We start from the raw sequence: 24,803 nt of genomic DNA on the forward strand, positions 1-24,803 counted from the left end.
ACCCCTGGACTAGTTGATTCGTTTTGAGTACGAATATATGTTTGTTTGTTTTGTATATGTGTTTTGGACTGTTGGAGAGATTTCCCCAGCAATATAAATGATAGTATATTTTTCTAAGAACACATCATCTCATGCACCGTGTTTTTTTCCCCATTTCACCACTAACTCCAGTCAGCCCACATCCCAAAAAGTGGGGTGACCGCCTTGTTCCCTCAAAATGTACATGTAGATAAATTGTATTAGTATCACTTGTTATGATCACCTTTGTTTGGCACATACTGCATACTGCATACTGTGAAGTTATTTTTCTTTTGAAGCGGTTGAGCCGATCATGGAAGGTTACTGTAAGAAGAGGTTATGTATTACATTATCAGGTCATCTAAAAGGACACTGAGAGAAGTGATTCGACTGGGAGATATAAGTGATTGAGGAACTGTCTCAAAGTCACGAGTGCATCATCACAAGTGGAGAAATCACTTCCTGTAACAGGGCTTCCCTTTTTCATACAGGTGCAGGAAAATCAGAGCTTGTGTAATGAAAGTCTGTCGTTTGGTTAAAGTTTTATGAAAGAAAAAGTTTCTCTCAATAAGTCAGCCAGTTTCTTAATATGGAGCAATTTTTATTTGTTGTGCCTGTACAGCAAAAACAGAACATTATTTGTTAAACATTTTATCTGAAGCATTTCAATGTTTCATGCTTCTATCTTTGAAGCGTCAAGAATCAGTAGTAGTAGTAGTAGTAGTAGTAGTAGAAGGTTTTTAATAGTTTAATAACATTTAGAGCTATTAAGACATCACAGAAAGTTTTGCTCTCCATACTGGTGTCACAACAGAAAGAGCTAAGCCACTAAAATAGGTTCAACCACTAGGTGGCGGTAAAACCCTATCTTAACCATAGGGCCAGGAACTTTCTGTTTATTTCATTTAAAAAATGGATCATTCAAGCACATATCAACATCATCACTAAATGTAGTCTCTCAACACGTCAACTTTGTATCTAATCAGTTCACACACGCAGCTGGTGTATGGCACTAGAAAAACATCAATGTATGATAAAACTTTCAGATAAATTCAAAATAATACACAACATTAAACCATTTGCAATATAAGTGCTTTACCCTGAACAGTGTGGCCCATGGTGTTTTCCCCTGTCCATCACAGGAGTGACACACTTCCATCCGTGGATATGTTGGAGATGGACCTGCTGAAGAGACGTGTCGTCCCAGGCCTGTCCCCCCTTTTCCTCCCCTTCTTCAGCAGGCGCTGGAGGTTGCTGCGGAACTTGACCCCGACGAAGGCATAGAGCACGGGGTTGATGCAGCAGTGCAAGAGCGCCAGCATCTGGGTGATGTTCACGGCCTGGTCCACAGCCTGCCGCCTGGCGCAGCTGAACTCCAGCAGGCGCGCCCGCATCAGCGTGTCCACGGCCGTCGTCAGGTGGTACGGGCACAGGCAGAGCAGGAAGGCGGCCATCACGGCGGCGATGACGCGCATGGCGCGCAGCTTCTGCAGGCCGCGCGTGCGCAGGAGCCGCAGCACAGTGGCGCCGTAACACACCAGCATGGCCCCCAGGGGCAACAGCAAGCCCAGCAGGTGACGGAGGATGAGCGTCGCCAGACGCCAGTCTGCGGTGCCGTCCATCTTGAAGCGCTCGCTACACATCTCCTTCCCCGCGACTTGGAAGACCTCGTTGTGGAGGGCCGCGGGCAGCGAGAGCAGGACCCCGAACGCCCAGACGGCGGCGCACACGCCGAAGCTCCGCGGCTGGCTCCCGGGCCCCCGCCAACTGGCACTTGCCGCGTCTCCCGCCCGCACCACGGCCAGGTAGCGGTCCACACTGATGCAGACCAGGAACAGGATGCTGGTGTAGAAGTTGACCTCCAGGAGCATGCTGGCCATCTTGCAGACCGGCCCGCCGAAAAGCCAGCCGCGGAGCACTGAGGCGGCCCACAGAGGGAGACTCAGGGCCAGCAAGAGGTCGGCCACGGCCAGGTGGAAGAGGTACAGATCGGACGGGGAGAGACGCTGCTTGCTGGAGCCCACCACCAGCCCCACCAGCAGGTTTCCGGGGATGGCGAGCAGGAACACCAGCGCATAGAACGCGCAGATGAAGACGTCGGCCAGCACGGGGATTGGTTTCGTGCGGCAACTGAAGGCATCCACGTTCAGCCCATCGATGCTGATGTTGCTGTGCTCCGAGAAGTTGAGCTCCTCGTACCAGTCCAGCGCCTCCATGCTAACTGATGATTGCAATAAAAGGTCAAATCATTAAATGAATGGTCATTTATGTTCATCCGATAATTGTCAGTAATCATCAAATTGGCAGAAAATGATTATTACTGATTAATAATGAATGTATAAATTATTATAATCTATTATTAAATCATTCACATCACAGAAAGTGTTCTTTGTCACTACCAGCAAAGTTAGAGAATGAGAAGAAGCAAAGCCAATCTAAGAACATGCATGTCTTTTTTTTGGAAACCCAGAAAAAACTCAAATTCAATTCTTCAATTCAAAAAGCTCCTCACCTGCCATCTCCTCTGCCTGAAGTTAGGGAACGCACCTCTCAGTGCCTTGAGTTTGTTCACAGAACACCCTGACACATTTCCTCTTTGCCCAATATAAAGATTGCATACACATCCTCCTGACTTCCTGTTTATTCATGTTGTCCTGTAATGAGTAACACTAAATAACTGACGACATCTTGGGTGTTTTGAGTGAGAAAAATAGAAATTGTCTTGGTATTTGATACTTGTTATTACATCTGGTTATTTGGTTTCATTGCACTGATTACAAAAACAGCAGCTCTCCATTATACTCATGTGGGAAATAAAAGCTATTATTGGTTGAAGATTATTAATTGCACTTCTCTCAACAACTGTTGGCAACCCAGCAGACCTCCAGGCAACCACAGAGCATGTGAACAGAACCCACTATCTGCGGAGAGTTCTAGACTAGTGAAATCAGTGAATCACTTTTAAGTCAGTATCTTGGCGGTGGCTACTGGAGCATTGTTGAGCTGTACAGAGTAACTCTGAAAGTGAAAATGTCTGTACAAGTTAGGTGTGTGTTTCAGCCATTAAATGTTTATTAGCCTTCATGGGTTCCCATATTTTCTCTGTCTCCTCCCACATTAATGACAAACGGATATTGTGAAGAAAGCTAAAATGGAAACATATTGTGCAAGTGAGGAAGTAGGCTAGGTTTAGCAACAAACCTGTGCAAATCAAAGGTCAGTTGGAGAACTAAGACATGATGATGAACCAGTTGGAGAACTAAGACATGATGATGAACTAGTTAGAGAACTAAGACATGATGATGAACCAGTTGTATCTTTTCTCTGGAGTCGTGGACTGAAACATTTGCACTCAGTGCACTCAATGCACATTTGTTTACTGTCTGTACAACCCTACAAAATAACAAATAGAAACATTTTAAATCCAGAGTCCAGTCTGAATTCCTTTTTTGTTCTCTGTGTGCGAGTCCTTCCTTGCTGCGCTACAGATAGTAATGATCTGATAAATGGTCATTTGAAAGCAGATGCATTCCGTGTATGACCGATTTTGACCAGTAGGTAGAAGTGTTTCATCAATTCCAGCATCAGCACTATGTTTTTCCTGCATTTATGAAAACCATCATATGGTGTTTGTTTATTATTAAGAAACTTGACGTTTACATTAAGATAATTATAATCAGTGAAATTGTAATGAACTGATGAAAAGATGACAGAGACCTCTGAACTTGGTCCATTAATGAATTTTGGGGATAAACGGGCACACCACTCTAAAATTAGGAAGCCATTTTTCAGTCCCATCATCCAAAATTCCCTCAGTCCATTTATGGATTACGCAACATTCAAAAACAATACAAACAGACCTCATTTCTCCCAGAATCAACAGAGATATGACCCCTTGATTTGCTTTAGACTGGGGAACCTAGCTGGGAAAAAAATAATTCCAGCTAGTCTCCAAATCATTGTTACATCTGAAAGACAGGGGGCACACTTTCACACTTTCCCTTGAGCAACAGAGGTTCTGACAGAAAGGAGAATGGTGCGGCTGGGGGCTAGGGTGTGTGTGGGGCAGTAACATTCCCTGGAGCGTGATTAACTGCTGTCACTGCCCCCAGACCCCACCCCATCAGACCAATAGTCAGACCAGATGGTCTTGTTTTGGACGTCTTTCTTCATTCTGTATTATTAAGCGGCTGGTGGAGTTTTTATGGATGGCTCAGTCAGAACCCTCTCACCAGACCCACCCCGATTTTTTTCTGTTTCCTGTTTCTTCCTGAGCTGTGAGATTTCGTAATGTTTGCTTGTCTAGTCTTTTATGTTTCAGTCATGAGCCATTAACTGGTCACACTGGTCTGCTTTGTAATTTTACTGACAAACTGACTGTGCGGCCTCTTACACGCGAAATTTCAAAAATGTCCAAAGACATGTCATTCACTTTAAGTAGGACAGTTTGTCACCCACTCCTATTATAGTGATGTTGCAAGCCCTCAGGCAGGAGGTCAGACCACAGCCAACTGCTATGTTGTGAGGACCATAAGACTGTAGTTCTGTGAAGGCCATAAAGGCAGTCACACATTGTAACAGTGGTAGCAAATACCTGTAAACATCTGGGTGTGGATGCAGGAGTGACCTCCAGCATGTGTGTGGGCATTCTGTTCTGTTTATTATTTATGTATGTGCTGCATGTGTGTGTGTATGGGTGTGCGTGCCTGTGTGTGGACGTCTGTACATGCGTGTGCGCACACGGGCGTGTGTGTGTGTGTGTGTGTTTTTGTGTGGGTGTCTGTACATGCGTGTGTGTGTGTGTGTGTGTGTGTCTGTGTCTGTGTGGGTGTGTGGGTGTGTGTGTGTGTGTGTGCATATGTGCGTGTGTCCAAACAGCTTGTTCATTGATGTGAAAATGGGAATTCCCGTCTCTCAACTAAAGACAGCTGACAAGATGAGTAATAGATTGAAACTCTAAATCTGTGAGAGCATTCCTATAGGTACAGAATGCACAGGTGCCTCATTAAAACCTCAAGCCAGAGGCAAACAGAGACAGATGGACTTAGCAAAGCTGTCTGAAACAATGACTTCCCAGGCTCCACAACACACAAGGTGGAGTAGGTATTTTTGTTGTGAAACAACTGAAATGCTTCTCCTTCTTCTCCTCCTTTTCACTAGCTCTAAACCAAGCATTCGGACAGGCAAACTAGTGAAACGTAGACTTGGGTGATTGGAACAGGCTGAGATATGAATATTGGTTTCCTTGTTGGCATCAGGCAAACTAGTGAAACGTAGACTCGAGTGATTGAAACAGGTTGAGATATGAATATTATGTTAATATGTTTCCTTGTTGGCATCTGGACAAAACAACAGAACCAATGCACTGTAGGCCTACTATCTCGTCTGCCAATGCTGCCTCTCCCAGTAAGAAATGTTGAGTAGCAACCTATCACTTGCTGACTTCAAGTTACCATAAATCTCCATTACATTAAGTCAACAGACTACATGTTATAATGAATGTCCATTACATTAAGTCAACAGACTACATGTTATAATGAATCTCCATTACATTAAGTGAACAGACCGAATGCGGAATGATATCAGCGGTCAATATACAGAAATATCCGGTGTTGGGGTGACCTAATCGAACCAATGGGACTATTTGCGGCATTCTGAGGATCCGTATAATAACACCGAATGAACTACCCAGTTGAGCATTCCCCATGGGTTTTTCAAGTGGTCACTGTTACGACCCGGCTCGTAGGGAAGCAACATAATGAGAACACGGTAACCAAAACTTAGTTTAGAAGTGTATTTATTAGTTAGGTAGGGGAAAAATGAAAATGTACTGCAAAGTGCTTGTCCTTCCGCCAGGTAAGCAGTTGCAGTGTGTGTGTGTGTGTGGGGGGGGGGGGGGCAGTGCTTAAAGGCAGCTGGCACCTGCAGGTAATCACAAGGCTTGGCTGTCACCTGATTGCAGGTGACAGCCAAGGCATCTGAAACGAAGGCAAACAGTGAGCACACAAAACATTACTACCAGTTTTTTTTTTTTTTTCAGCCACTCATTAACATCACAACCAATTACCTCCTTTGGAACTGGTATGTGTGTCTTGCATTTTGAGGGACAGTGCCTTGCAAAGTGTTTAGGGGCTGTGAAAGTGAACTATGTGTGTAATATTTTGCAAAAAGTGTTTTACAAAACTGAAAACTCTGAGAACATGTCTAGCGTTTGGTTTTGCAGATTTTGCTATTTGAGTGACAGGTTTCAGAAATTGTGTGATGTGTAAAGATTTTGTGTGTAAGCAGCTTTAAAAAAACTGTAATCATAAAGTGTACAGTGTGCTGTATGCTCCTGTGTTCCAGATTAAATCATTATAATAATCGGCATTATGGCTGTGTAATCTGCCATTTGCTGGGCGAGGGTTAGCGATTGTCTGCTTCTGTTGAGCAATCACACTTCGCACTTTCTTGCGAAAGTCCATCTGTAGTTGAATACTGTGTTGTCCGTAATTAGGTAGTTCTGGATTTCTTGTAGTCTAAAGGTACATTTTGCCATCACTGTGTTCCAGTGACGTGCGGTGAGGTTCGTGGCTGGTGAGGCACTGAGATTTACAAATACATAAACCCAATAGAGTATCTTAAATCACCATTCAATTGGCAGCTTGCACATTGACTACTGGTTGTTTTTCATATCAGCATTCTTTACACAGGTATAGGTAGGTAAGGTACATACAGTTGGCAGCTGCTAGTTTGTGATGAACTCGTGTTAATATGTGTGAATATGCACTTGTGAATATGAACTTGTGAATATGAACTCTTTCATACAAAGTTACACAAGCACCCTGAGGGTTTCTACCTTTTCCCATTATAATTTTGAGAGTTAAATCGAGGAGACTATAACATCAGCTAGATAACCAGCTATCATTTCATGAACTCTTCCAATTAAATCGTTTAAGGTTATTAAGTTTCCTTAGCTAGCTAATTAGCTAGCGTAGCAACTGGATAATGATAGCAACCAGGAAACACAACTTTAGCTGCAATTTAAGTTTAATTTCTCAAAATCAGCTCACCAATAAAAAGCAGTCTTGGGTTCAAAGTGATCAAAACCACTTGTGTGATGTTAAATGGCTTCACATAGACATTAAACAATCCTATAAGAGAAATAATGGGAAATCAACGGAGCTGCCGCTGTACGTCCAAAACCAAATGTATTCTTGGGGTTCCAAACATTTTCATAGCAATTTGGCTTTGAATGTGAGAAGTCGATCGAGTTATCTTCTGTCCCGTCGTTTGAAGCATACCTTTTAGCTCCGGCATTGGTCTCCCCTTATTGATCACTTCACGTTTTGATTGAAAGTCCAGTTTTGAGAAATGTTTTAGCTTAGCAATAGAATCTTCTATTTTTGCAGTCACGGTCAAATATAAGTGTAGAAGAAGAGCAACGGCAGAACCAGCTGTCGCTACACGATGGTAGTCCTTTGGGGGATCGTAGTCCCTCACATTGCGCATGCGTCATTTTGCGACACTGTCGACTGCTGTCGACAGCGAAGCCGCGCGCGCATGCGTCACAACGACAGATCCGTTTTCAATCATGGAGAAAAGCGACGAAAGCCAGTTTTTTGAAAACATGACCATTTATTTAAAAACAAAGAAGATGTCACAGTGGACAAAACAGATGAGGTGGAGGATCAAAAAGTCTCTCCCCAGTTTCGTTTCATATGTTGACGTAGAGCCTTATGCTGTTAGCCGTTTACAACATAATTAAATATAACATTAAATATACCCACATTATGCGTTAAGACAAGCCCCATATGTTGACGTTTAAACCGTTTACAACATTATTAAATATTACGTTAAATAAACCTACATTATGCGTTAAGACAAGCCAGATATGTTGATGTTGATGTTGAGCCTTATGCCGTAAACCGTTTGTGTCTGAGCATGCGCAATGTGAGGGACTACGATCCCCCAAAGGACTACCATCGTGTAGCGACACCAGCATAAACCCGACCGGTGGGCTCACGCACGCCCCCTTCATTGAGGCAGAGGTACTGTGTGCCTCACCTCCGTGCTTTTTCAATGCGGTTTTATCTCAGATGTCGCTACCCGATCCTAGTCTTCTACCCGATCCTAGTCCATGCTCGTGCGCATGCTCAGACACAAACGGTTTACGGCATAAGGCTCATCATCAACATATGGGGCTTGTCTTACCGCATACTGTGGGTTTATTTAACGTAATGTTTAATAATGTTCTAAACGGTTTATAGCATAAGGCTCAACGTCAACATATGGGGCTTGTCTTAACGCATAATGTGGGTATATTTAATGTAATATTTAATTATGTTGTAAACGGTTTAGAGCATAAGGCTCAACGTCAACATATGGGGCTTGCCTTAACGCATAATGTGGGTATATTGAATGTAATATTTTGGTAAAAACCTTTTTAAGCTAATTGGCTCAGACTATTTGAGCAGTCTTCATTTTACTGCTGTTGTGCTGTACAATGTACGTACCCCTCAAAGTGTAACTGGGGATAGACAGTGTGATCTTCCACCTCATATTTTTAGTCCATAGTGAAACCATCTCTCTCGTTTTTAAATAAATGGTCATGTTTCGGTAAAACTGGCTGTCTTCGCTGTCTTCTATGATTGAAACCATAGACAAATATAGATATAAATGTGTATGATTGAAACCAGCAATCTTATGATCTGTCGTTGTGACGCTTGCGCGGCTTCGCTGTCGACAATGTTGCAAAGTGACGCATGCGCATGAGCATGGACTAGGATCGGGTAGAGGATAGGATCGGGTAGCGACATCAGATCAACAAGACTAAATAGGTTCTACGCATGCGCACGCATGCGCTAAACCCAGTTTGTGAGGGATTGCGCAATCTGAGGTGAGGCACTGCCTCACCGTCTCGCTGTCTCCTGTCTGTTTGAACAGGACATGCGCAAATTCAGCGATTTTGATTATAAAAATGCTCTAAATGATTGGAATCATGCAAAAATGACATTTATAGCACAGATCAGTAGAGAAATATTAATATTAATTTTATTTTATATATTTATTTTTTTTACTTTTCACGATGACTGCCCCTGGTCTCCTGTTCTGGTTTGAACAGCCGGTGTCTTCCACCTGGTCGTCTCAGTTTTGCAGAAGATCCAAATATATGATATATGATTGGTTACAGTAAGCTAAAAAAAATTATTACATTACTGTAACATTGGCCAACAATCGCTAACATAGGCCTACTATGGTGTTGGACTGCAGTATACTACAGTGTAGTTACATTAAGAGCAGTAGCATAGTGTATATACTAGGGAACTTGCCGGTTCTCATATTGTATATAGCAGGGAACTTACTGGTTCTCAGTGTATATAGCAGGGAACTCACTGGTTCTCATAGTGTAGACAGTAGGGAACTTGCCGGTTCTCATATTGTATATAGCAGGGAACTCACTGGTTCTCATAGTGTAGATAGTAAGGAACTCACTGGTTCTCATGGTGTAGACAGTAGGGAACTCACTGGTTCTCATGTCTGAACGTACGGATGACAGATGCAACTGTGTAGTGACTCAGGTTGGACCCAGCCTCCCTCAATCCATGGTTGAGCGCATGGTCAACCAATGTGGCCCTGATCTCCTTTAAGACTAGAATTGAAAACTGAGTGTAAAGCAGAACTTGTGCTTGCAATGTTGCAAATTTGGCTTTTGGATTTGGTTTATGGAGTTTCAGGTTACAGTGATTGCATTTCAAGTTGCAATTTTAGTGTGTAAACAATTGTGAAAAACTGTAAATATAGTGCAAACTTAAAAATATGTATGAAGTGTTAACTACAGTAATCCAGGTCCAATCATTCATCAGTTTGTTAACATCTTGACATTTACGTGTATTGTTACCATTGTTACAGTTTTTCTTGATCGCTTACATACGCTTACACGCTTTCATTTCACAAAACTATAAACACTATTCCCCTGTTTCAGATGTATTAAACTTTTTTGTGCAAAAACCTTCATATATCACTGGCTGCACCGTGTGCTTATTTAGTAAGCACTGGTTATTGAATATCATTAACTCAAGTCATTACAGGTGGAAACATTAAGAGTCAAAATTGGTCACACACCAATCAGAACCTCGGGATGAATAGATAAAAGAGCCAGGGGTCAATTCACTTGTTTTGGAACAATGGATCCACAAAGCCCTTTCTTTTTGTACAAACTGTTTTTTTTTTATAGTAGTAAACATATGGAAATAATATTCCATTGTTTTCTATGTTCGTCACGTATCAGTTCCATATTTTTACAGTACATTTACATGTTCACTGAATTTCAGTTTACTGTACCATAGTACATGGAGGAAGTAAAAATGATGACTCGTTGCAATAATAGGTTTTTACGGTAGAGTTTTGATCTCAGCAGTGTGTAATGGCAATTTTGTAGTGTATCTGTATTTGATGACTTTTGTGTGGTGTGAGTTTGGCTTTGACGTGGAAGTTTGATGTTTGTGAAGATGAGTGTGCATGTGTGTTTAGAGTTTTGGGAAATGGTGCATAATTTCAAGAAATGTGTCTTGACACTCAAGAAAAACTAATATTGAGATGCATGGTAACAATTATTGATGTTGAGACGTAATTGTTTCCATTATTGATGTTGAGATGTATTGTATGTAGTCTGCCTGTATTTTCAAAGAAAATGTGTTGTGACAGTGTCAACACTGCTCTTGCCAGACAGTCATTGTTTGCTTTGCTGGTGAGTGACAGTCCTGAGTAATATAAGACCTGAGGCAGATCACAAAGACAACACTGTAATCAGATTTCTGCACCTAAGGCCATGTCTAACTCCTCTCTCCATATCTCAGCTACCTGCTGCACTCTTGGCTTTGTTTGTTTTTGCTGTTGCGGTTTTTGAAAAGCTAATTTCCAGTTGTACCAATGATATGTGATACATATCCAGAGCCAGCAGTGACTGTACCGAGGCTATAATCAGCAACTCGCCTAAGTTCCACAACAGAGCTGCTGGAGTATGGCGCTGTGAAGGTACATAAGGTCCAGAGCAAGACAGCCATACAGACTGCATGCTTGTCCAAACATGCTTCTCAGAGGGTCTTGGATTCCACTGAAAAGACAAAGAGAGAGAGAGAGAAGGAGAGAGAGAAACAGATTGTTGTAAAGGTATCACAGTGAAAGCTTTGCCTTCTCGAAGCTGTTACGTCATCATGGCTGTTGTGATTGACAGGTCAGAACTCAAGTCAAAAGTACATCCACATTGAAAGATGCTTTGCGTACAATCCTTAGGGCATGCTGACAGAAAGGTCCACCCATGCTGACACATGAAGAGTACTGTGTGGCCCATAGATTCTGATTGAATTGTGATGCTCAGTTTTCACAAAGCTGTTTGAGGGCAACTACATCCTCACCAGCACCCTGAAGAGAGCATCTTTGCATCCTGTTCGTTGTCCTCTGCTGCAGAACTTTAAGCAAGTATTCTACTCCGGTGAAGTAGAGACTAGAGTCTGATTTTAAGCTCTGGATCTTCACTGGTAGAGTGTGTCTGCCAAATATGGTCATACGAGGGGATTAGAATATTTTTGGAGGAAGAATTTGCATATAGTGCACGACAGGGGAAAACAGCGATACGTGTCAGTGTCTCCCCCTGAACGGGTACCAGGAAGTTTCAAAACAACCTTATGAAACAACCTCCTTAGCAGGGACGTGGCAGCCAGATAGCAGGGTTGGTTCATCGCTATGTCACACGTCTGCATATTTCTGTGTGTGTATATGGCGGTGTGGAGTATCTGGGTCTGAAAAAAATGCCAAAGTGCTTACTGTAATAGGTCACCCTGTCTGTCTGTCATCTCTTGATGCGCTCAGCTATTTAAGTGGTTGTGTGGAGACTCCGGTGTGGCGCCCGAGGCGGATATGTTGCCGGAACCATCCCTGTTATTTCCATATCTTTCACATCTGAGGTAGCTGTCCCACACGAAGCATCTCACAGGTGCATTCTTTCTGTCTTCGCTGTTATTTAATGAAGGCTCTGAGAGGGTGCTAGTAAAGATAAATGAAACCTGTAATCACTTGGGCATAAAAGTAACAAACAGGTGTCATAAAAACATCGGGGGAAAAAACTGTTTTTCTGGCTTTTAATTGAAGCCACTGATAGCACAGACACTGCCACTGATTTAATTCTTCCTGGTATCCTCGGCAGGCTACACAGTACCTCTGCTGTTTGTCACCAAATAGGTGGTCCACCAAGCCAGCAGACCAAGAGAATGCTTCAAATGTCAGGAGGGGGGCAAGGTGCAAGGAGAAAAACGCTGTGGTCCACTACCGTGACGACGAGACTGTGTAGGTCTCCCCCGACGGTATGGAATCCTGAAGGTGACCTCTATGTGGTCTCAGGTCTCTCAACGGTCCAAGAGATGTCAGTGACAGCAGTGACCTCCACTGGTCCACAATCCAGAAGCAGATTCCCTTCAGGGTCCCTCCCTTATCTGAAGATCTGTCTCTCCCTACTCAAAGTGTACCTGATTGACTTCAGTGTAATTTCAATGCTCTTGATTGGCTAAATCAGGTGTTTTCAGTGATTAATCAAGACTTCTGCTGAGTAGTTAATGCAAAGCAGGGAGAGCTGACATACATGTAGAGCAGAGAGGAACCCCCTGGTCCAGTCAAAAGACAGCAACAGAATCAGAGGAGTTTTGTTAATCCAAACCTGTGGATAGAACTCCCCCCATGAATAAATGTCCTCCAATGATTTTTCCTATTTGTCTCTCCTCAACCCCGTCTGATCTCCTCCAGTTGTTCTGTCCATCCCATGCCACAGGTTGCTGATCTCGTGCATCCCAAGCTCTGCACATCAAGTCAGCAGTCCGGAGCTCTAACGGTCTCTTGCTCCTTCCGTAGGGGTCCTATAGAGATGCAGCCGTCTTGTCACATGCACAAACTGGCCTCCGATAACCTTCAGGGGGGAAGGGGTTTGTTATTTACTCAACTTTTGGGGAGGAGTTAGACCTCCTTGCCTCCCTTCTTGTCACCGACCTCCCTCTGCCCCTATGTGGACTGTTGGTGGTGGGGCCTCTGGGGTAGTCTATATTACACCCTTACTCTACATGCCTGAAGGAAGGAAGGCCATACTTTTGGGGATTTCCCCGGGTCAACTTCAAAGGCTGGTCTGTGATGAGTGTGGGTTAATATTTAAAGTTCCGTGAGAACAGGCCTTTTACTGTGAGATCATTGGTATGGTGTACGTTTGGTGTATGTTTGGTGTATGTGTGGTGTATGTTTGGGTGAAATGTAACAGAGTGACTGAAGTCTTTATTATTGTTCAAAGATGATGATGATGATGATGATGATGATGATGATTACGATGACGATGATGATGATGATGAGGATGATGATGATGATGATACTGCCCCCCCAACCACCACCACCACCTCTTCTTTCAACCCTAAATCCTTGTCAAAAGCACTATGGAGAGTTTTTCAATAGAGGCTTTTCTTACCAACAGTGACCGAGATTACATGGAGATTACAAAGATAATGATGGATGGATGAGAAATGAGAAGTTTAAGGAGGATTCGCCGGAAGTCTGAGCACCCCTGCGCAAATGACATCAAATAAAACAACCGCTGCAGCAAACAAACATTAGAATGGACCTTTAGATTTCATTTTTCACATTTCAAGAACTTACAAAAAATGTTTTAAAGGCAAGCCCCAGGCAAACTTGACTTAGCTTTTCAATAGCTAGAAATGTCCTCGAGGCTGACATAACCATGTCATAAACATGTCATAAACAGCTAATGTCCATTGATTTGACAATGTCATTTAGTCCAATTCTCCAATCGTGTCATTTACCGATGATGGTTATATGACACTGCTACATCAATGGACACTAATTGTTATAACAATTTATGACAGAATATGACATCTGAGCTGACAAGAGTATAACATGGTTATGTTAGTCTTATGAAGCAAGGTTCAAGTAAAGTAGTACCGGCTAAATCCTTTCTAGTCGTTGTCTCCCGTACCCTGCTGCATGGCCTACAGGACTACAGTGCTTGGTATGTGTGCTTACTGATAGTTGGTCAATGATGGTATCACTAAACTGTTTGCAGGTCATACCCAGGTTAGAGGACATCATGTTTCACCCTCATGTTGACAGTCTGTTTGGATTCAGTAGAATGTCATGTGTTCTGGCAAAGTCACGTAGGAGGCAAACGAATTTTTCGTTACTATTGTGCCCACACCATACCAGAGTTAATGCCATAGATTCCACAATCAATCTCAATCTCAATCTCAATCTCAAAAAAAAGAAGAAATTTAATAAAACCTGCTGGACACCATTGTTAGCCTTTATTTATCTTTCACTAGAAATTCAGTAATGCTTGACTGTATTTTGAGTTTCTTGTTTTGCGAAAAAGAGATTTTTTTTTTGCAGGGGACTTGGACAAAATTAAATCCCACTGAAGTCCCGAAACTATTTAGAAACTTTTTCTATCTTAAGTTCTATACTACTTTATATACTGACTTGCTAAATACTAAAAGTATTGTCACTGTTTAGTGAGGGATTGCCCGCCATTCCAAGGCAATGACTCAAGGGTTGTGTTGAAAGCATAAAACCTGTCCTTTAAGCAGAGCAAAAGAATGAAAAAGTGCATCAATGTAGCCTGGGGCAGTGTTGCCCTGTGTGTCAACACCAATCAAAGTGAACTTGACACAAGTCTAAAGGCACTTTAGGCCCCATGGACATTTACAGTCTCTCTGGGCCTCACAGCCTTAAGTGGCTATAAAAAGGGCTCCTTTGTTCTGTAACAGGGATCGCCTAATTTTTTAATCTTGTAAAGGTCCTGCAGAAGGATGAGTATCTGTCATTCCAAGGACTAAACCCCTTTCCTTACACAGGTTGGGTGGATTTTGTTGTTTACGCTTAATCACAGAAATTGTAACCTTAGCCGTTATACAACATTGTCGTTATCACACAATCAAATTCTTGCTTAAGAGTTGCTCAAATGAAAGAACAGTTTTGTTTTCTCATTCCAAGACTACTTTGCTGATATTCTTTTTGAAGTTTGAGATATCTGGAACCACATCTCTCATGTTGTCTGGAATGCACACCACAAAAAATCTCAACGAAAAGAAATGTCATGCATTGGTTGCATTTAAGTGGACATGTTGTCCACCTACAAGGCTTTGGATGAGATAACTTGAGATAAGTGTTTAGCTTTTCACTGATGCATGTCTGTCTTTTTTTAAGAATGATCATTGTTGTTGTGAGGACATTTGTGTTTTCTGTTTGAAATAGTTTATGATTTCAAAAAGGACTCTGTTCTATTCTATCTTTTTACACACAAGACCATAACTAAGAGATGGATAGTTAGGCTTAGGTAGAAGGCCTATGCTTTAACAAGGTTAAACAAGGTTTTTATGTATTGTGAGTGGAGTGTGTGTGTGTGTGTGTGTGGTGGTGGGTGTCGTTTGTCAGGCCTATTTACGATTCTTCGGAAATATCATTCGAATTTCACGTTGTTTCCGTGGAACAGAACACACAGGTCTTATATTTGCCCTTCCTGTGTAAACAGAGTTGCTATAAGTGATCTGGCAGCAGACCCTAGATGGATGGAGATGGACATAGGTCAGTAGATTTCAAAGTTCAACATCAGATTTATTTATTTTATGCCTGTAGGAGACTATAGTACAGGTTTTAAGACTACTTATTTGGAATGATGAACACGTGTAAAAGGGAGATAACTGCTTATTGAACACAAGCCGTCTTTGAGAACTCAGTGGTGTGAAAAGGGAGTGAGGTGAAGGTTACATAATCTAAAGATGCTATATGATGAAGACCTTGATTATAAACAGAATAACTCAAAGTCAGACATTGTTCCAGCCAATAAACAACAATGGGTGCTTGTGTTCCAATGCTGCTTCAACACGAAAGGGACAAGGTACGTTCCTGTCTCGCTACAATATCAAAAACCCTTCACCAGGATCGAGGACTGCACCTTTAATGCAAAAGAAGCAGTCATTTAACAACATGTCAGTAAAATAAAAATGGCCTGACTGGGTTTGTGTGCCTGGTGACATTGTGACTGATGAGACATATGAAAAGCAGTTTTTTCTATCATTATCAAACAAATTGGACCCTTCTGTCATGACTGAATTGATTTGAGATTGCCAGGTGAAAATATTTTGAACAAAGCTTATTCCATTCCACTTAAACCTGAGGTAAATACTTCAGTCTGGTATTTAGTGTATGTTGTTGATGTGCGTGTGTGCGTATACGTTACTTTAAAAGTCTTTGAAGATGCTGTTCCGCAGAATGCATTGTTCTAAACCCACCCAGACCAGTCATTTCTGGTGCAGTCCAAAGGTGACATTCTTCAAATTGACAACCCTTGCACAAGAGCCCTATATCAGAGAAGATATAGGGCTAAGAGACTATCTCTAAGATCACTATTTGATCACATGTCAAAGGGCTGTCTTAATTCAATTTCAGTCTATCAACCATAATGACCTTTCCACCATTTCATGTCACATCTTTGTCATTTCTGAGGTTGTACATTGGTTTCGTAACATTTCAGCAGCTCAGCGGTTAACACTCGGTTAGGGCCTATAGATGGGAATGCATTTTTATTACCTCTTAGTTACTAACGTGCACAGTAACTCTGTAAGGTAATGTGTGAATGGTGTCTCTTTCGCCCTCTTTTTTTGTGCTTTGAAATGTGTGTGATGTAGTTTGATGAAACTGAGCTTTATGCTTTATGATCAGAGGAGCAGAACCTGTCTGAAACAGGCCCTCCCTAAGCAAGATGAAGCTTTGGGGAGTTCCATGCTTGTCTTATCTTTGAGTGAAGTGGGACTGTGCTTTTCAGCGTATCTATGTTCCCAAGGTCCTGTGTTCCCCAGTTCAATATTCTCTTCACATACATTAACCCCCCTATGGTGTTCAGGTCAAATTTGACCCGTTTCAAGCTAGAATATTTTATAAATATTACCCTTTTTTTTTTTTATTGGAGCTAGGCTTCAAAACAGCCATGTCAATAGCCCGTGTGAAATTAAGTAAATACAGTTTCCATTATGTGCATAGGACCCTGGGAGAGCACATATGTAGAACTAAGGAACGTAGAACCCTTTGTCATTTTCTCATTATGTGTCGTATAAATCTGGGGAACATTGAGCCCTGGGAACATAGGAACTACCCCCTTTTTAGTGGTGAACTACCCACTCTTCTTTATTGTCTCTAATGTGTGATTTGTGTTGTTAGGAACTGTGGCTTTGATGCTATGGTGGCAATACGGGGTTTGTGTACAATGAAGCAAGCTTGGAGTCACTCTTCTGGTATTGATTAAACCCCTAAAAACTCGTCTCTGCTCCTCAAAATTACAGTTCATTTGAAATTACAGTTTAAAGTTACCATGAATATGCAAATTAGTCCCACCTCTATCTATCTGCCTTTGGCTTGACTACGTCATCAAACAGCTAATAATGTGTTGCTAATGTTAGATAAACTATGGTCCAAATCGCCAGCTTCTGACTTGGCTAGATTGGAATGATGAACATCCATATGTGTCATTAGGGATAAATGTTTTGAACCCCCCCTTTCACGCCAGCGCTGAACTCTGTTCCTGCCACGCCCCCTTCGACTTCAACTCACGCACCTCTGTCTCATTCACAATCACCGGAGTACTAATCACGCAAACCTGTCACCTCTGTACTGAAACCCTTCACTCCCCTCACTTATTGTATGACCTCGCATCATGAATGACTACTACCCTGACGATCCAAGCTCCAGACCGATCAAACCCTGTATCGATCAACAGTGGCGGTTCTACATGGAATTACGCCCCGGGCGAAACCCCCTCTGTTCATTATTAAGATTATACTAGTACTCTGTATGCTGTTATATTCTGTTAGTTGTGGCTAGCGGGACTTCGCTAACACCTAGCCTAGTGTCAGATGAATGAACATGTTCATACCCTATGGTCAAATCAGCTAGCTAACGCTAGCTAGCAAACAATTCTGTTGGTGCTCAACATTAGCTGGTTGCCTTAATAGGAATTTAGGTTAAGTTACACTTGACTGAAAACACATTTTTACCTTGTCCACTTGAGCATCCTTCAATAGCTTTCTTGATAATGTAATAGACTACTCTGTAAAATATGTATTTAATTTCCCTCGGGATAAATAAAGTATCTATCTATCTACCTATACTCTGCTAACTACGTACTACCTTCACCAGTTGGATAAGTTGAAGCAGTCAGTGGTCTCCTTCCACCAATTCACCTTGCCCTTGGTGACCACATCATCGTTCTGTATTACCTATTTGTATTAGCCATTTCACACAATTCAGAAAAACGAAAACGTGCAGGAATTATAGGCCTGTAATTATAATGTTATGAATGTGCGTTATTGGGAAGAAAGTCGAGGTGTGACTGCTATACAGTGGATCCCCGCGCCCCCTCCCCTTCCCCCTTCTCACGCAGGATCTGTCCACGGCACCTTCTTAGCGAGCAGAGGCGCCTGCAGCTGCAGGGGGCGCCAATTTGCCAATTCCACACACAGTGATATGATAGATAATACAAAATCGCTTCGCGGCCCAGATGATTTTTTTTTTAAGTGCTCTTGCCGCCCCCCACGTCTTATGAAAAAGTGCCGCCCCGGGCGGCTGCCCGGGTCGCCCGTGCCTAAAACCGCCCCTGTCGATCAATCTTCCATTCGTTTCATCTCGCGCACCTGCGCCTAATACTTGCGTGCAGGGCTTCTGGCTCACGTTGATTCTTTGTTTTGCTCTTAGTTTTTTGTAATTTACTTTTGTGTTTTGTTAACTCCTATCTTCTGTGAGTTCCCGTTTGGACTGAGCTTTTGTATCCCCCCCTTTTTTTTTTCGTCCCCGTTATTTCCCTGTTCCCCTGGCTTTGGCTATTCCTAATAAACTTCCATCTCCCTGAGTCCATGACACCCGCCTCCTGATAGCCAAGTTGATGGAACTGGTAGATGTATAGGATATGAAACCCTGGCTGTTTGATTCCATGTTTTTGAGTCATTGGATGCCATGGTGTTGACTGCTTATTTCCCTCATGATATGTTGTGTATCTTATAACGTTTTTTGCGTACATGTTAACAAGGTTCAAAACTTTAAACAATGTCCCCTGGATTGTGTTCGGAAAGCATGTGAATGAAAACTCAATAATCTGTGTGTCAAGAAAATCCACCACCATGGTAGTTTAAATGTGTATCAGGTGGAAAACATACTAACAAACAAGGCTGACTTCAGTCAGTTTTTATTCGCACAAACGACACACAGTAACACACACATATGTATAGGTGCATATATAGGTGGCGACACAGGACACACACACACACGCAGGCCTGAGGTCACTGTGAATGTAATCTCTGCATTTCTCCCACCCCATGTCCTCCAGGACCCCGAGGAGAAGTGGGCAGCCTTTATACTGATGTGTGAAATACACAAAGCTGGGCTTGGAAGTAGGTATATCAGGGAAACTATCCGCATGGTTGCTGGGAGCTCCCCACTTTCTCCCAGAGGCTATTCATTCTTAACCTAGGACCCTTCCCCTTTCTCACACATGAGCTCCTCTCTAGTATACGAGGAGCTATTCAGTTGGGCCTCTGCCTTGAAGACAGGTGCAGAGAGCAGACTAAATATGACATGAATGATTCCAGGCCCAGAAAAATGACACATAACCATGACAGTATACCATCATTTGTCTAACCAGAATGCCTGCAAACATGAGTGGACTCGCACCTCTCAAGACAAAACACATTGCCTCAAAAATGTGGCCTTTGATCATTGACCTTTGCCCTTTCCAGGATGACTTGTGAACTGTAACAACGGGCATGCTTTTGCACGTCCCATCCAAGGCCTGCAGGGCAAAAAGGAGGACTACAGTGGGAGATCCCACCGAGTTTTTGTTTGTTAAAAGATGCCCCTTCACAAGGAAAACTACACGAAGAAAGCTTTCCTGCTTGTAGACACAGTGGGAGGTTAGATGCTTTGAATGCGTGAATAAATACATCTGTATAAAATGAACCATTTCATGTGAAATATTGCAGTCTGAATTTGTGTCACTCTTGTGGCTTCTTTGAAGACCTGTGCATTCTTCCATAACAGTAAGATGAGGGTTGCATGCCAACAATGACAGTTTCTGAGGAAATGTAGTTGCCTTGAAATAGGATCACTTGTTTTGACAGACCTCTGGATGATGTGTTTTGAAAGACCTCTGTCTGTCAAACCTCTGGAATGTATGATTATCCCTAAAGATTTGTGGCTATTCTATAACACAAACACCTGTGCGAGTTAACATATTTGACATAATACTAGCATTCCAGTAAAACTTATAAGCTTTTAAAACTCTCTTCACAGTGCCCATTTACAGACATTATAATTGTGTGTGGTAAACTCTCTTCATTGAAACTATAGAATAGGAATCCTAAATAATTACTTGTCTGGTTTTCCCATGCGAACTTCCAAAGAAAAGCATGGACCCGGAATGATGAAGGGGCGAGGAAAGAGTGTTTTTTTGAGGCCTTTATTTACAAAATGTCCTTTTTTGTCTTTGGAGAAAACTTTTTTTGCCAGTTCAGCACTGGTCTTGAAATTATTATTATTGTTATTGTTGTTGTTATTGATTCAATTCATTAATTATTCAACATGCATTGATGTGTCATGTATCCGATCCATAAAGATGAAATCATCAAAACAATAAAAGAGACAAGTCAAATCGTTGCTAGTCAAATCGAATGCCTTTATTTGTTAACAACTCAGATTTCTGCACAGAAAACTAAACCTTTTTTCCCCCAAAACCTATTTCTACATGTTTCAATATTACTTTCCCATAGGAAGTTTAGCCACTGAGCAGGGCTTGAGCACCGAAGGGAAAGGTGAGTCTTGTGGACTCCTCCTCTCATGCTGGCCACTCAGCTGTCCTGCTTCATGCTGGTTACTTCTTGGCTGGAGTGTCGGGCCCGGCTTTCTCCTCAGGAACTTTGTCCGCTGCTTTTGCCTTAGTCTTCTTAGCTGACTCTTTCTTTGGGGGCTCTGAAGATTTAAAGTCATCCCAGACAGAAATATAAATAAAGCCATCAAAGTCATTACAAACAAATAGATAAAAAAAACCTGGGTAACAAGTTATTACCAAACGTTTAATTAGATTTGAAAATAATCTAATACTGTCTGAATAATGAACTATACGTTTGCATAGTTATGGGGTAGCCTTTAATAAATATGTGTGTTATACATGAATTAAGCATTTTTTAAAGTGTCTTATAAACTAAAAGTAATCTACTAATGTTATCTAATGTCTTGTTAAGGCTTGTAACTATATAAATAACCATTTGGTAATAATTGTAAATAGTTTATTATCGCACCCTATTATAAAGCTTTACCAAAACATGTAATGACTTTTTGTAACATCAAACATAGAATAAATATTATTGTTAAATTGTTGTGTAACATCATCTCGTTGATTTGATCATGTTTTTAGTTCATGCATTTGGTTATGATGAAAAAGACAGGGAGTGAAATAAATGATGCACACAAGTGAAACATCTCAATCTTTATGTCTGCTGTTGAGATAAGACTGGCCAAGCAAGTTATGACTGTCCCTAGTGCTAGGTGGACCTTTGCCTATCTATGCCCTGGTTTACAACACGTATCATGCACACATCATGCATCATCCCACAGGTCCCCTTGGGTCTGGACCAGGCATCGGCAAACTTACCGCTCTTTAAGGCACTTTCTAAGGAGAACTCACCGCTGTGTGGAGAGAACATGACAAACAAACTGAAAAACTGGAAAAGGGAAGAATGTTCTGACATTCTAAATCCTTATTATTGACTGCGTAGTCAGGATAATTATTATGACACACACACACACACACAGTAACATGGCTTTGTCATGTCATACCATATTGACTGTTAGTATCACTATGTTGATAAACTATGGCATGTTTATGACAAGGTTATGTCACTCTTATGTCTAAGTGTGTGCCTGCGTGTGTGTGTGTGTGTGTGTGAGGGGGAGGGTTGCGTCCTCACTCGTCGTCGATGCCGTGCAGTAGGCAGCGGTAGCTCTCAATCTCAGCCTCCAGCTTCATCTTGACGTTGAGCAGTGCCTGGTAGTCTTCAGACTGCCGCTCCACCTGGTCCCTGACCTGGCCCAGGTCGCTCTCCAGCTGCTGCAGCAGGCGGTTGAGGCGGGCCAGCTCACGGCCGTAACGGCCCTCTGTGTCCTGCATGGTCTCCTCCAGAGAAATGTGCTACAGCGGAAGAAAGAAATGTGTGAGGTATGAGTGTGTGTGTGTGTGTGTGTGTGTGTGTGTGTGTGTGTGTGTGTGTGTGTGTGTGTGCGTGTCTTGTGAGTTTGAATGTATCTGAATGGCTTGCTACAGTATTAAACAGAACTAGTTCTCTGTGGGTGCAAATCTGTGTGGTGTATGCACTGCAAAAGTAGACGTGTGTGTGTATGTGTGTCTTTTCTTTCTCAACACTTCACTTAAAGTCTGCTTATAGAACTGTCTGTTTACATACAACACAATGAGTTGTGTCTTGTTCTTCACCTGACATTTTGCCTTAGGGGTTGTATTTAAGTCTATGTGTAGTTTAATAATATAGAAAAATAGCCTTTCTTTTCCAGATTGCAATGAAATGTCTCGAAAGGGCTATTGTATTGCAGATGTAGTACAGTGTAGGCTGATGCAGCATACCATATTGTTCATAGACTGCACATCAATCTCCAGGAGCTGTTTCTGGCGACGCAGGTCATTTAGCTCATTCTTGCTGGACTGGAGACTCTCTGTATTTTTAGCCACTTCAACCTTGATGTTATCAAACTGGGAGAGAGAGAGGGCATACATGAGTATAATTGTGCCGTATTTTAAAAGTGTGGTGTAACAGCAATTTTTCAACCTTGCCAGGAAACATAAAAAAATGTATCAGGCGTTCTTTGCAAATACTCAGATGAAATGCGTGTGATGAAGAATACCTTCTTATTGTACCAGCTGTCAGTTTCGTCGCGGTTTTTCACGGCAACCGATTCATACTGCCCGCGTATCTTGTTGAGGGTGTCAGCCAGGGTAGAGTCAGGTGAGTCCATCTCCACGGTAACGTCAGACTCCTTTACTTTCTGACGCAGCGCCATCGCATCCTAGGATGATGGTAGAAAAGACAGAGTTAAAGGTGAAAGATGAGAAAATATTGGATGTAAGAGCGTATTGAATGTTCGTGACTAACTTACATCACGGTGATCCTTCTTGAGATAAGCCAGTTCCTCTTTGACGGCCTCGATCTGACTCTCCAGCTGCATCTTAGACAGCTGGGTGTCATCGATGACCTTGCGCAGGTCGGAAAGGTCCCGCTCCACATTCTGACGCACAAGCAGTTCAGTCTCCATTCTGTAAAGTGACACGTGTCAGCAATTCTCGACAAAATAGTTTGAAGGATAAATTATCTGTGTCCAGATGTTGATATGTGTTGCGGAATTTTTGCGCCATTTTGCGACCATGAAAAAAATATAAGAGATTAAAACTTTTTTGGCCGTCATTTTTTTTTTTACATTGCTCGTCTACAAGATAATTATCGGGGTTAATGGAGCATAAGATTATAAAATATAATTTACTTGTTTTTGAAATCTTCGTTTGCCAGTTTGCTGTTGTCAATCTGCAGAATAAGACGAGCATTCTCCAAGGTCTTTTGGCGCACCTGCAAGGAATCATTCATAATAGGCCACAGCATATTCGTGTAAGGAGAGGATTACAAATATCGTTGCCTTTGCTATTTCCACAGTGGTACATTTATCTGTAGACTAGGACACTTATTTTGTCAATTACCTGCTTCTTAAGATCAACCAGAGGTCTCTCAATCTCTTCCCAGTCATGATCGGTGGTCTTTCCTCTCTTCTTCAAAATGTCTCTGATCTTGTCCTCCAGATCGTTATTGGACTTCTCCAGCTGCCGCACCCGACCCAGGTACCCGGACAGACGGTTGTTCAGGCCCTTCATGGTCTGCTTGTCATCGGCGGGGGTCGAGGCATAGTTGTCGCCATCTCTTCGGGAGTCGGGGCGCAGAGCGCTCCGGAGACCCCTCAGAGTGGACACAGAAGCCCGGGAGTCTCTTCCCCCGGCCCCACCGAACATACTTGCGGAGCTAGTACGAGACATTGCAACCTGTCTGCTTAAGGATGGAAGTGACACTTCTAAAACAGTCACCTGTTGTGGAATGAGGTGTCAATGCAAGAATCCTATTTATACACGCCCACCCATCCGGGGCGTCCAACAGCTCGACTGAATTATAGGCTACTCCCAGCCAACCGGGAGAACCTGTAGTTTCGCCAACATTCACCTATTTGCCGGTGATTTTCCACTTTATGCATAATTCATTAGGGGAGGCCCACGCTCCACCTTCATAAGCAGGTGAGGTTCTCTTCCATGCCATTTGTCTGCCCAGAGCACTCCTGCCAACACTGACCCTGTGAAGATAGCAAACATGACTAGCATCAAAAAACAAGGAGGCTTCAGCAGCCAGTCATACAGCGTAGGTCCTTCCAGAGGGTACCCCAGCATGACGCCAGCCAAGAAGGACCTGCTCAACCCCATCGACACAAAGGTGGACCCCCTTGACCAGAAGGCAAAGACCAATGAGAAGGATCAGATGGTTGGACTGAATGATAAATTCGTTACATTTATTGACAGAGTGAGTACACTTTAAGTTTTCAAGATGCAAAGTCATTTAGAGACTGCAGATTGTATCTGTTTATTTTAGACTCACAAGTCTATCTGTAAACTTTTCATC

General features: G+C 42.4%; 2 protein-coding genes across 3 annotated transcripts; both read right to left on the reverse strand.

The window, feature by feature from the left end:
• Positions 1–271: 271 nt before the first annotated feature.
• On the reverse strand, positions 272–2,846 carry LOC105894530 (C-X-C chemokine receptor type 1-like). The gene is made up of 2 exons (XM_042702873.1): positions 2,531–2,846; positions 272–2,239 (listed from the first exon to the last, which is right to left on the reverse strand). The coding sequence occupies exons 1-2, from the start codon at positions 2,535–2,537 to the stop codon at positions 1,155–1,157; spliced, it is 1,092 nt and encodes a 363-aa protein (XP_042558807.1). The 5' UTR covers positions 2,538–2,846; the 3' UTR covers positions 272–1,154.
• Positions 2,847–20,712: 17,866 nt separating this feature from the next.
• On the reverse strand, positions 20,713–24,242 carry LOC105894529 (keratin, type I cytoskeletal 18-like). 2 transcript variants are annotated; one of them, XM_031558754.2, is made up of 8 exons: positions 23,843–24,242; positions 23,632–23,714; positions 23,251–23,407; positions 22,999–23,160; positions 22,721–22,846; positions 22,053–22,273; positions 21,737–21,771; positions 20,716–21,054 (listed from the first exon to the last, which is right to left on the reverse strand). In XM_031558754.2, exons 1-8 carry the CDS (start codon positions 24,170–24,172, stop codon positions 20,957–20,959), a joined length of 1,212 nt encoding a protein of 403 aa, XP_031414614.1. In that variant the 5' UTR covers positions 24,173–24,242; the 3' UTR covers positions 20,716–20,956. The 2 variants fall into 2 exon arrangements, with proteins under 2 accessions (XP_031414616.1, XP_031414614.1); XM_031558756.2 differs by lacking the exon at positions 21,737–21,771 and having other exon boundaries at positions 20,713–21,054.
• Between the last annotated feature and the right edge of the window lie 561 nt (positions 24,243–24,803).

The sequence above is a fragment of the Clupea harengus genome, chromosome 21 (assembly GCF_900700415.2).
Source record: "Clupea harengus chromosome 21, Ch_v2.0.2, whole genome shotgun sequence".
Lineage (NCBI taxonomy): Eukaryota > Metazoa > Chordata > Actinopteri > Clupeiformes > Clupeidae > Clupea > Clupea harengus.